At 40.1% G+C, this 12,919-nt stretch overlaps 1 protein-coding gene across 2 annotated transcripts; it reads left to right on the top strand.

Moving 5' to 3' along the window:
- Positions 1-658: 658 nt before the first annotated feature.
- On the top strand, positions 659-12,878 carry tbc1d23 (TBC1 domain family, member 23). 2 transcript variants are annotated; one of them, XM_040129309.1, is made up of 19 exons: positions 659-777; positions 2,032-2,143; positions 3,582-3,687; positions 4,732-4,936; positions 5,029-5,152; positions 5,266-5,390; positions 5,485-5,531; positions 6,389-6,492; positions 6,642-6,764; positions 6,892-6,984; positions 7,077-7,247; positions 7,424-7,466; positions 7,543-7,649; positions 7,924-8,066; positions 8,435-8,479; positions 9,301-9,389; positions 9,527-9,662; positions 9,907-10,101; positions 10,842-12,878. In XM_040129309.1, the coding sequence occupies exons 1-19, from the start codon at positions 740-742 to the stop codon at positions 10,924-10,926; spliced, it is 2,091 nt and encodes a 696-aa protein (XP_039985243.1). In that variant the 5' UTR covers positions 659-739; the 3' UTR covers positions 10,927-12,878. The 2 variants fall into 2 exon arrangements, with proteins under 2 accessions (XP_039985243.1, XP_039985245.1); XM_040129311.1 differs by lacking the exon at positions 8,435-8,479.
- Positions 12,879-12,919: the final 41 nt, after the last annotated feature.

Consider the following 12,919-nt stretch of genomic DNA (forward strand, 5'->3'; position numbering starts at 1 on the left):
ACTATTTTTAGTTTTATATCAGTTACTTTTTGTGTTTGAGGTTTTATATTTTCAGCTTGTCTTTAAGATAAAATAAAATAATAAACTTAGAGTTTAACACTAACCCTCAGTGGATATTTAACAGAGACCTTGTTAATGTTATTATTAAGGCCTGTGCTTTTCCTACTAAATAGACATTCAATTTAGTGTAATGTTAAGCTTACCCAGGAAGCTGACTATAGTACAAGTAAGCCTAATTGTAATTAGCCTTATAGACGGCATGATAATGTAGGAAAAGTATAGGTGCATACTGGTTCACTGTCATGGCTCACTGGGAAATTTCAGTAGAACAGAGCCATTGTTAGTGTTACTAGCAACACCTATGCTTTTCCTATTATAATTTAAAAAGAAGGGTTTGATATCAAAAGACATGGCCTGTCAAATGTAGCTTTCAGCCTTCTTAACCATGACCATAACATCAGGAAATAAGTATGTTTCATATCTATTATAATTAAAAAATGAAAGGTTCCAACAAATACCTGTCTCAAATACTGAAATAAAACGTAGTCTTAATTAACTAGCTCACTCTCAAGTGCCACACATCACATCTTTACGTGCTGGCATCTTTGTTAAATTTTAGAATAAGTCCAATTTGTTGCTCTGTGATCAATGAGCTCTCAGTTGCTCATTAATCAATGACAGTGTTACGCGACATATCGGCTGTGTTGACGGCATTTGACGTGTCTCCGTCAACACAACAATGGCGGATACCGTGGAGGAAGCTCTTCAGGGCAGCTGGTAAGGCAATTTGATATCGGTATACCATTATAAGAAACGTTATTTCGATTGTCAAACACTTGTGTCTGCTTCATCTGGAAGATAATCGTGGAGTAAACAAACATGAGTGTGCGTAGTTAATCCTGCTCTGTTTGACGATGGATGCTACTCCGAAACCAGTTCGGTACCGTTACTGCTCGGCAGCTAGCCAGCTAATGTTAATTAGCTAAGTTAGTTCTGTATAACAGCCAAGACGTTACGACGGAAAAGATCACTAAAGAGCTTCTGAAACTATCAGTCAAAATATATATCGTTTCCTTCGTTTCTTTCTCGTTTTGACAAGTTGACACACAAAGCGTGTTAGCCAGCAAGCTAACAGCAACTAGCCAGGTAGCCGGTGTTTGTCGAGTTCTGCTTCCTGTCAAACCGAACCGAAACACAGCCCCACGCCTGACCCCTCTCTGTTGTTCTCACCTCATGTGCTGCATTCAAATATAATCATATTTCATGATATAAACGACGTTTTGGACCTCTCAGAAGAATGTCGGAGTTGTCAGGACCTGTCAAAAATCACTGAAAGGAACTCGGCAATGTGGAGAGAGATAATTATCATGATAAAAAAGATTCCCATATCTTTTTTTTCCCAGATCATCTATTAAATGGTCTTTTTGATGTTCAACACATTTCACTGCGTAACATAATGAAAGACAACCCGAAATGATCAGCCCCCAATCCGAAAGTTATTACTCTGTTCTGGGAATTCACATAACAACGATTACACGAGGCCGTAACTAACGATGAATTTTATCTTAACTTCGTCGATTAATCAATAAACCTTATGTTTACAAGGCGTCAAATGTAACTACAAGTGCAGATGACAAGTTATCGAGAAGCAAAGAGACGGCTTGAAATTGCTTATTTTGTCTGACCAAACGTCTAGAAACTCCAGATAATTCATTTACAGTAATATTACAGAGAAAAGCAGCAAATCCTCTCATCTGAAAAGTTCTGAAAACCATTCAATGTTCGGTCATTATTTCCTTGATAAATGACTCAGATGATTAGTCAATCAATTAAAAATAATCATCGTTTACTTTTCTGTCATTGACTAATTAATTAAACCACTACTCATTTCAGCTCTACAAACTTGTGAATGTGATTCACAGCATAAATTAACGTGATTACAGAAACGTTATTACTACAGTGATAGATGATTAATGATAAACAATTTAACGTTTAAAGCGTTGTAACTGTGTGCTGTCCGTATCTCCTCAGGGACCAGGATCTAGTTGAGGCTCTGGACTCTGGCGGTTCTGACATGGAGATGGAGAGAGGCATTATCCAGGTCCAGGAACATTCAGCTCAACACAGGGCTAAGATGTGGAAGGTGAGGAACACGACAGGAGTCGGTCTACAAAAGCTGAAAATGACTGCCTATTACAAAAAGCACTTACAATCTGACTGTTACTGTAGTTTAAAAGATATAGTGGTAAAAGCTCATAATCTACAATAGACAAGACGTGTGTGTGTGTGTGTGTTTGTGTGCGTGTGTGACTAGAAGTCAGTAACGCTTCTATTATTAGAGTCCACATGCTGTGACGGTGGGAATTACTCACATCAGGCAGACATCAACAAACTGGAAGGACCAGCATTTTGTGCTCAAATGATGCAAAGGCTATAACCTCTTCATGACACACCTACGTGTTTAGCTTTAGTTCAGTCGGAAACCACATACCTGCAACATATTTTATACATGAAGCATGTGCACGAAATAATGAAAGGTTCTATTTTGGGCAATTGAAACCTTCACATTTCTATAACTGCCCTTTTTTTAGGTTAATAGATGTCACAGATGCCAGATGTTTATAGATAACCAGATGTTGCTGGCATGCAAAATGCCACTCTATCAAAAAGAGGCATTCTCTGCTGCAACTTCACTGTCAGGCAACTTTTGAATAAGATGTTTGTGAGGAGTCCAGTTGTAGGACAGCTTTACCTGGTTAGACTGTGCAATGGAGCATTCATGGAGCCATCATTCTAGCATTACATATTTTAAAAATTGATACAGTTGTCAGTATTAAATTATATTAGGTGAATAAATAATCATTATAATATATTAATAGATACATTTTAAAGAAGTTAAAAAGGAAAATACTAGGCAGCATTAACGACTCTTAATTTGAGAGGTACTCGTATTGGTTCTCGTATACGTCCATTAATACTCCATCTAAGTACTCTGAACATTAAAAACCCAATGATTGGCATTATGCAGTTATATTGTTACTTACAAATTGATGGCAGACACAAGTTATTGCCATGTTGCGTGGAGACATAGTCGATTGACATAATGTTAACTGTCCAATCTGAAGGGATTGTATTTTGTTAGTTGGTTATGTTGTTCTGGATAAAACCACTGATTGATATGGACTGAGTTTGTGTAAAAAATAGTACCATTTTGCCAAGAATACCATCCAACACTTCTGATTTTGTTAATCTGTTGTACCTGCAACAATCCCTGTGTACTTGAACATGTAAAGTTTATAATCATTATCATCCGGTAAATAATTAAAGCTAGTTCATTTCCTTAAAACGACATTGCTGGGATTGCAGATATTGTTGGGTTTTAAAGTCTCTGAATAATCAAAAAATAATATCAGCAGTTAATATCAAGTTACACAGCCACATCTTGGTAGATTAGGTGTTGATTAGTTGAGCAGCAGTTGAGTCACTGATTGAAGATCAGTCTTAAATGTTTGTTTATCAAGTGTCCCTTCCTCACTCAGTGTCTGCATGTTTAGCAGTGACTCCTTGTTTTGCGTTGGCAGATCGCTCTAAATGTCTCTGGAAAAGGAGACAGTCTTTCTCCGTGGGACGGCGTCTTCGATTTACCAGAACAGACACTCATTCATAACCGCAGTCAACAGCTGATTGGTGAGTACATGCTTGTGCCTCTAATTCCTTGACCCAATGCTGATTTCTGGAACTGCGGTAAAGAAAGTACATTGTCAGTGCCCAAACATGAACAGAAGGAAGTTAGCCTCTTGCAGTTTGTGCAGGTCCAGAATCAGAATCCCCGTCAAAATGAAAAGTACCAGTCGTAACCAAACTGTAAGGTTTAATAATGTCCAGGTACAAAGTAGTGTTGGAAATACAATTATTATTGAGTCAGACTGTTTGATTGTTTAGAAGAGGAGTAATTCTGAGGGACACCTTTGGAGAAATGATCTGTATTGTGCCATTTAACTTAAATACTACATGGACAGTAATTAACATATTCTGTCCTTCCATCATCAGTCTGTTTGTAGACTGACTGACTCTTCTACAGGTATTTAACTTATAAAATGCTGAAAAAAACTAAACAAATACAGTGAGCCCCGATGATTGGTGAACATTGAGTTAAAGATGAGCTCATAGTTAAAAACCGATAGGCTCTCTTAGCAGAAAATAAGGAACATCAACAAACACAACAAAAAAAAGTCTTTCATGAAGCTTGTCGTGGATGCATATAACTTAGATACCAAATCATCCTCAGGATAGAGTTTCCAGCACCTTCTTGTTAGTGTGTGCCTCAAGTCGAGGCAGTAGAAAGGACACACACCTGTAAGCGATATGGGAGAAGAAAAACGTGTTTTGTTAATTTTGGGTCTCAGTCACACAGTCTGATGGTATCAAAAGAATATTTCAGAGGAACAAATGGCTTTTATTAGTCTGCACTTCTGTCAAGTTGACAACAAGGTCTAGCACAGCTCAAAATAGAAACCCTTTTATTACAAAAATGCCCAGAAAAACTAGGCATACAAAAATAGTTCCCTCTTTATGGATATTTTAATAATTGTGTAAAATCTAACCTTAGGTTTTTCAAACTACAGTCTACATTTCTCTGCTTTTTGAATGTTAAATGTAGACATGTAGAAATTTGTACAAGATGTTCATAGAAAAAAAACAACTAACACTTCCCTTGGTCCCCATGTTTAGACCAGCTGGAAGTATCAGAGGAAGAGAGAAGTGATATGGTGTCCGATGTTGAGTCAGTCATCACTTTCTACTGTAAGTCCCGCAACGTTACCTTCACTCCAGAGCTGAGCTGGCCGCACCTGCTCAAACCACTACTGGGGCTTCAGCTTCCCCGCAGCGACCTCTACAACTGTTTCTATGCCGTCATGAACAAATATATCCCCAGGTGAATCATCTGAACGATATTGTCCTTTTCATCCTACAACACACAGAGACATAAACTTAAACTGTTACTCCTGCAAAATATGTCTGTTTCAGGGACTGTGTGCCGAACGGCCGACCTTTCCACCTGTACAGACTACTGCTGCAGTACCACGAGCCAGAGCTCTGTTCCTTCTTGGACACCAAAAAGATCACACCTGACTCCTACGCCATCAACTGGGTTAGTAATACTTTCTTCACATTCATATCACATGTTTTCCCAGTGATTCAGACAGTTAATGTAGTATGTAGCTATGTCTGAACTAATTGACTGTGTTTATCTTTCCTCCATAGCTGGGCAGTTTGTTTTCCAGTCACTGCCTTCCTGATGTTACCCAGGCCTTGTGGGACTGCTACCTCCATCAGGCTGACCCCTTCGTCGTCTTCTTCCTTATGCTCGTCATGCTCGTCAATGCCAAGTAGGCAGCTGCTATTAGAGGCTATGCAGAAACACCATCATACTAAGGAACCTTAAATGTATATTTGAGTTGTCTTTGTTTGATTCACCCTCAGAGAGACCATCCTTGCCCAAGAAGGAGACAGCAAAGAGGACACCATCAGTAAGTTTGGCCTCTTGTCTCTTTGGCTGGACCGCAACAGCAGGGCCAGTCCTATTAACACGAATGTGAGTGAGTGAGTGAGTGAGTGAGTGAGTGAGTGAGTGAGTGGGTGAGTGATGAAATTCCACCATTGGATAGTTTCTATTATGCCATCGGGGGGACATTTGCAGGCAATGTTGCCAACTTAGCGCCTTTGTTGCTAGATTTACCGACTTTTCAAACCCCTTTTCCTCACAAAGGCACCTAGTTACAAATCTAGCGACTTTCTGGACAAACCTTAGCTACTTTCCGTAGAAGAGAGTTGCCCGTGTTGCCCCGTGAGCGTGAGTTCGGGCTTTGCCTCGGTAGACACAATTCTCTATGCATCTCATTCAATTGACCACAAAGCATCTGACATGAATGAGCTTCTAACTTTCTCTCTGAGTGATCATTTTACAAGTAAATATAGTTGAAATCACAGCACAGCAGTTGTCTTTAACTTTGCGTATGGTGATTTTTGTCAGACGATGTTGCGGTCATAAAATCAGGATTTTAACAGTGCAGAGCAGCAGCTTGGAAATGGCTTGGAAGTGACTGCCGGTCAACATGTAGTCTCACCGGGCTGCGTTTCAGTTACTATTTCATTCTTGTCCCGTTGTCTGACAACAGAAACAGAAAAACATGTACATGTTTAAGAACAGCTTTATTTGGAATTCAGCTGTATTAAAATGCTGTATATGTTAGCATAGTGTAGGAGAGAAGCAATCAGATAAAGGGCGGTCCAGCCATATACTAGGTTTTGACCTAGACTTGTTATTTGTGGATTTGCTCTGTATCTTGTTAAAACATCGGAAACAACAAGGCTTTTTCTGTCACAGAAATGCTGGAAGCGTTTCCTTCTCTCCTGGAATCTGAAGACATAGAAGATTTGTTTTCTCTGGCCCAGTATTACCAGAGCAAGACCCCTTTGTCGCTCAGAAAGGTAGAGAATCCTGTTTTTTGATACACACAGAGTAATGTTCAGTAGAGTGAAGACTGATGAGACAGCTAACAAAGAGGTGAAGGAAGCTGAACAAGAGAACTCATTGTTTAAAAACAATTGTTTTGTCTTCGCTTTTTCTGCCCTGGTAGATGAATCAGAATCTGTTTGGTAGCAGCCTGGTGGCTCTGAAAGAGGAGGATACTGACCTGAGTCAGGCCCTGTGTCTTCCTGTGTCTGTCCCTGATATCCTGCAAGCCAACCAGCTGCAGCAGGTCAGTAGCACTCTCAAGTTAACTAATTTAAGCTAACAAGGAAATTATTAACATTTTGCAAGTTAGCCATGTGTGAGGCAGGAAAGAGAAGATAATGTGTATAGTGACAATGGATTTTTTCTTTCAGGATGGGGTACGTTTCTTTGTGGTGGACTGTCGGCCTGCAGAGCAGTACAACGCTGGGCACCTGTCCACAGCCTTCCATCTGGACTCTGACCTGGTGAGAGAGTGACACTATGGATTCTGTATGAAAAAGTATATGGAGTGTATAAATGTATATCAAGTAATAAATGTATTACTTTCTTCCCACAGATGCTCCAGAATCCTTCGGAGTTTGCTCTCTCAGTGAAATCCCTGTTGGAGGCCCAGAAGCAGTCTTTAGAGTCTGGCTCCATTGCCAGTGGAGAGCACCTGTGCTTCATGGGCAGTGGGAGGGAGGAGGAGGACATGTACATGAACATGGTGTTGGCCCATTTCCTGCAGGTGAGGGACGTTGAAAGAGAGGGATGGAAGGTTAACTGGCCAGAAAAGAAGAAAAGCATGAAAATCATCACTGGCCCGTCTTTGGCTTCCTGTGTGGAAACACAAATTTTTGCAAAGTTTGATAAATGCAATAATTTTACATGTTCTTTACTGACATCTGTGCTTTTCTCGTGCAGAAAAACAAAGAATATGTCAGCATTGCTAAAGGAGGTTTCATGGGTAAGTACATGTAGGTGAATGTGATATGGATATATGGGTAAGAACTGAAAACTGACTGAGCTTTGTGTGATTTCAGCCCTCCAGCAGCATCTGGTAGACATGAACGTCGAAGGCCTTGACTCTTCATACGTCCACTGGATCGTCAGCACATCTGGATCTCACAGCAGCCTCAGCTCTGCTGAAGTAAGTGGCAAGAGATGACGAAAAGACAGTGATCACAGAGTTAAGAAAAGTTGCTGCAAATGATGTACAGGACTGATGTTGTATTTCAAAATAAAAATTGCGAGTCATAGAAAAGGAAAAACAAAAAGGCTATGAACAACACAGGGTTTATCACCGACAAGGAATGCTCCATGTCTGACACATATTTTATCTTTTTTTTTTTTTTTTTTTTTCCCCCCATACATTTTGACATCTACTTTTTCGCATGGAACCTTTTCTTTTTCTGACAATACAGGGAGAGTCTCTGAGCAGCCCTGGGGACAGCAAAGGCGTCAAATCCTTGGTCAACAAAATGACATTTGCTCTCAAGTCCAAGTCAGTAAACGTAAAGGAGAAGATGATCAGCTTCATTGAGAATACCTCCACCCCTGTAGACAGGTGAGGACTCAGTTCCCCCCTATCGTAAAACAAGTGTCCCATCTCTTTTTCAGTTCCGTTGAAGTTGGACATTTATTAGGTGGCTATTTGGAAGCCAGGCAAGTGTGTGTGCTTAGGGGTTGATTCGAAATTACACCTGATGAATATGTGGGAATCCATGAAATATGCAGTCAGTAAAAATATTTGAAGACTTTGTTTCTTTCGAACCTCAGCTGCGTTTTCACAATATTGCACACTGAACTGATATGAGCAGCGACTGGACCACTAATAAATGTGGTCTTTCTGACAACTGTAACCGAAATTTAGTTTTGCAGTTTTGTTGTATTTTAACTTAAGTTCACCAAACCTTGTGCCTTATTCCATGCTAGAATGTCTTTCAATCTGCCTTGGCCAGAGAAGGTGATTCCAGATCGGTAAGAGCTCCCTGACATCGAGCTGTTTGTCACCAGCATGCCCACTCGCTGCAGACCCGCACCCAACCCGTCCCCGGGACTGTAGGACATGTAGCCTGTGTCACGTTAACGCATGCTTAGTACCAGCATCTCTGCCAACACTGCTCGCTAAAATAATAGCACTACACGTTCCCATACAGTATGGGCAGGCTGTTTACGAGATGTTTCTCAAGATCTGTCTTCATGCTTTCACTAACATTTAGCACTGCTGTAAAGTTTGCACTGTTGAAGCTGCTGTGGCCTTTCAGGAAGCATTGAGTCATCTTTACATCCACAACCCACTGTCTCTTTTTTGTCTGAATAACTGAGGTGTTTTAGGGAGAGCCTCAGCTTCACTGCCGTTTGCTTGGAGATGCACTTAACTGTCTATCTTTTCATTTCATTGTTGCTCTTTCAGATGATAGCCAGGGCTATGCAGAAAAATTCAAATCTGCCTTAAAAATTATAATCATGTTTTATTAATATGAATATCTGCAAATAGCCCTGAATATCATTCAGTAACTAATCTTTAACCCCTGGTATCCAGTAGAAATGTCTCATTTAACCTCTTTCTTTATATTTAACAGCATAACCTATGGAAGTAGTGGGCTAAGAATGTTTACAGCACTCTGGAGGTCCTCATGCCATTGCTATTTGTGTGCAACCCTGCTGTTATGTGTATTTAATGTCACTTTTCATCACAGGCATTGATGTTTCTTCGTTTCGTTCACTTAGTACTGATGTGAGGCTCTAAGTTGCCCTGTTGTTTTTTTTTCTTTTCTCTTTTCTTTTTCCATCTCTAGGCACGTGAGCAGCAGCGACCGTGTTGGTAAACCTTACCGAGGTGTTAAGCCTGTGTTCAGTATTGGTGATGAAGAGGAGTATGACACAGGTAAATTCCTGGTGAATGTATCCACAGTGAAAATTAAAAGGGGGCTGTTGGAATCCCCAAGGCTAAAAATATTTAAACAATGTGGAAGCTTTTATTTTGAAAAACTGAGTAGGAACCTCCGTCTCTTGTCTCTGTAGATGAGATCGACAGCTCGTCCATGTCGGACGATGACAGGAAGGAGATTGTCAACATTCAGACCTGGATAAACAAACCAGATGTAAAGCATCACATTCCTTGTAATGAGGTGAAAGAAACTGGTCACATGTTTCCGAGGTGAGCTGGACGGCTGCCTGAATGACATTGGTAATGTGTATAAAGTTATTTGTAATGTGACACTCCCGGACCCATCCTCTGCAGCTGTCATGGGCATTGGAGTTTGGATTGAGCAAGTAATGGGGGAAGTTGCATTTTAGACATGAGTAATCCCAACTTCCTGCAGAATGAATGAATAAGACGCATTGCAATAAGTCAGTAATCCATGAGTCTTAACAGTCACTCTGTTCTTTTGTGTTTCCAGCCACTTGTTGATCACAGTGACTCACATGTACTGCCTGAGAGAGATCGCCTCAAGGAAAGGTTTTGCGTACATCCAGTCCAGACAAGCACTGAACTCTGTGGTCAAGATCACATCCAAAAAGAAGCACCCTGAACTGATCACGTTCAAGTTTGGCAGCAACAACTCAGCTGGAGTTGAGATATCGGCAGTTGAGAGGTGCTTGTTTACAGATGCAGATTTCAAATTTAACGTCCTATTAATGAGAAACAACCGTGATTGGGTTTGATTTTTTTTTTTTAAAGCAATGATAAAGTGCAGTTTACTTTTTAAAATCTTTAGCTGTATGCACAGGATACACAGGACAGTGGGCAAATAGATTAGCTTATAAAAAGACTGGAACCCTAAGGAAACGGCTAGCCTGGCTCTTTCCAAGGTTTAAAAATATACCCACAGACACCTTTCTTTTTTGATTTAATGGGGAGCTACATGCTGTAGCTACATCTTGGCAAACAACAGTTGCATTCCAGTCTTAATGCTAAGCTAAGCTAATTGTCTGTTGGCAATAGCGTCATATTTAGCTTACAGACATGAGAGGGGTGTCAATCTTGTCATCTAACTCTCAGCAGGAAAGAAAGTTAAGCGAATTTCCCAAAATGTCAAAATATTCCTTTTAACACCTCAAAGTTTTCTTCAAAACAGATTTTTACAATCGCACAATTACATTTATATACATTTAGAGATTAACCCTATTATTAAAATGCCACAGCCTTAATTTAGACCTACATTCATTATCTTAGGATATTACAACTAATCTTTATGAAAGTCTTTAAAGACACTTTTACTTAAAATATTTGTTGTTAGTTTTTTGTTTTTTTTTTAATAGCACTAAACACAAATGTAATTTTCACTAATGTTTCTTCTGACTTTGTACGTCTTCTTTCCCTCCCCCCTCTCAGATATTTGATACCAAACGCAGGCGATGCCACCAAGGTCATCAAGCAGCAGATCATGAAAGTCCTAGATGCTCTGGAGAGCTCGTAAAAGGAGATGACGGTGTCGCAATGGGGGATCACGATGGCCAGCCGTGACACAAACTGTAAGAAGAGTCTCCGTCTGCCAAGAGTGAAACCATCTCCCACTCTCCCTCGGCTGTCCTCTCTCCTGGACAGATTCAGTGCAGTGTTGACTGTGAAGCCCTGTGTGTCTGTCTTTGGGACATGGGGCGGGGGGGGGGCACACCGCTGACTGCAGACCTGTGGGACAGGCTGTGTGTGTTGAAATACTTAGGTGCTCTGCAGTCATCAAACCATTATCTTACACTATTTTAAAAATATTGGTTATAGTGTGCTTTACTTTACTCTTGATAAAACACGGGATCTCATTACAGTGCAATTCCACTTTGGCGATTTTCCTCTGGCCTTAACGTAGCGTACTGACCGACCAGCGGCAAATCTGTTCTGTCATTATATGACTGACCTTTTCTTTTGACTTGAGCATCTCGGTTCTGACCCCTTTGTTTTGTAGTGAACAGTAATGCATTTCAGCCCTGTTTCTCAATTTACTTTTCTGATGTGATGAGCAGATTTAATGATCATTGTTTTGGTCAGGAAGCGAGCATGAGTCTGCAAACTCAAACATAAGAGATGCACTTCCCAAAAAAAAAAAAAGCAGTGCTGGCACATGAGGCAGGTTTCCTACCGCAACAACTGTTTTTGATAACTTTTCTTTTCCAGCAGGCAGCCTTAAATAGAAATTATTTGAGGGTGTTTATAAATACGTGATGTATATATTGTGTAAACTGCTCTATATCAGCACAGACCTTTGCAATGTCATTTTGAAAGCATATCCTTGTAGAATATGCAATGAAACTTAAACTTGCTTCTAAACCAAATCACAAGGTTTGAAGTTCCCCTTCTTTCTAGAGCAAGAAGTGAGCCTTTTACAGAGTTTCTGGGAGATAATTTATTCTCTGCTTTTACATATAATAATGAATTAACCTTGTCTCATAGCAGTTTGATGTAGCTCTGCGAAAGCATCGTTCACTGGACTACATTATTACAGCAGGAGGTTTGGTGATTGTTATTATTAAGAGCCTGAGCACCTCAGTATTTTTCCATCCCATTCAGATTCAGTATGTGAATGATTTTTTTCCCCAGTAAAAATGCCTAGGTGAAATAATTTACTGCTAAAGAAGAAGGTTATTACTGTAATTGAAGCACCACAATGCTAACTTCTACCTATTTAGCGAGAAAATATCACTGCAACAAGGACTGTGCTTTGCACTTTTAAGCACAGCTTTGACAGGAATTCAAGTCAGTCTCTTTTCCATTATATTAATCGAAACCAAGCAGCTTTAGTTTGCTTGCCACGGTTGCCTTTGGCCTCATGCCTGTGATGCTCGATACTGGCACCAGCAGTGGCAGCATATCACAGTCTATTGCTGCTTCTCTAATCTTCAACTCTCTTTCGGACTTTTCTTCGCTTCGTTCTCGCTTACTTATTTCATTTGCGTTGAGGTCTAGTTTGTCAAAGCAGCCTGGGTTTCAAGTGCTGCATCACTTTAGAGGCTTTATCATCTTCATGACAGCTCCTGCTGAAACCTCAGTCCAGAGAGGGTTTATCTCTTTTATCCTTAAAAATTAAATGAGGGGAGAAGTCATCCTGAGTAAAACATATGGCACATTTAAACATGGGCAACAAAAGACAAAACTTGAATTAAAGACTCATAATTCTGGTCTTTCTTCACTCCAGTCCTAGCATTCCTGTGTAACCCATGCATTGTGTTGTAATTTGTAATTTTGTGATACTTTTGAGCATTCTATTGACTGGAACATCCTTGACCTGGAGTCTGACATTACTCTGTAACATCCCTGGCAAAGGATGTCAACCACTGGTCGAAATGCAACATGTCTCAAGTGTAATTTGCACCTTAATGTACTGCTGTTATTTTCTAAGCATTTCTGTTTTTAATAAATGAGGATTATTCAACTGCACCAGTGTAATTACAGGTATGTAAATTAAAGCAGTGGTTATA

This window comes from Xiphias gladius, chromosome 6 (assembly GCF_016859285.1).
Source record: "Xiphias gladius isolate SHS-SW01 ecotype Sanya breed wild chromosome 6, ASM1685928v1, whole genome shotgun sequence".
NCBI classification, from domain to species: Eukaryota; Metazoa; Chordata; class Actinopteri; order Istiophoriformes; family Xiphiidae; genus Xiphias; species Xiphias gladius.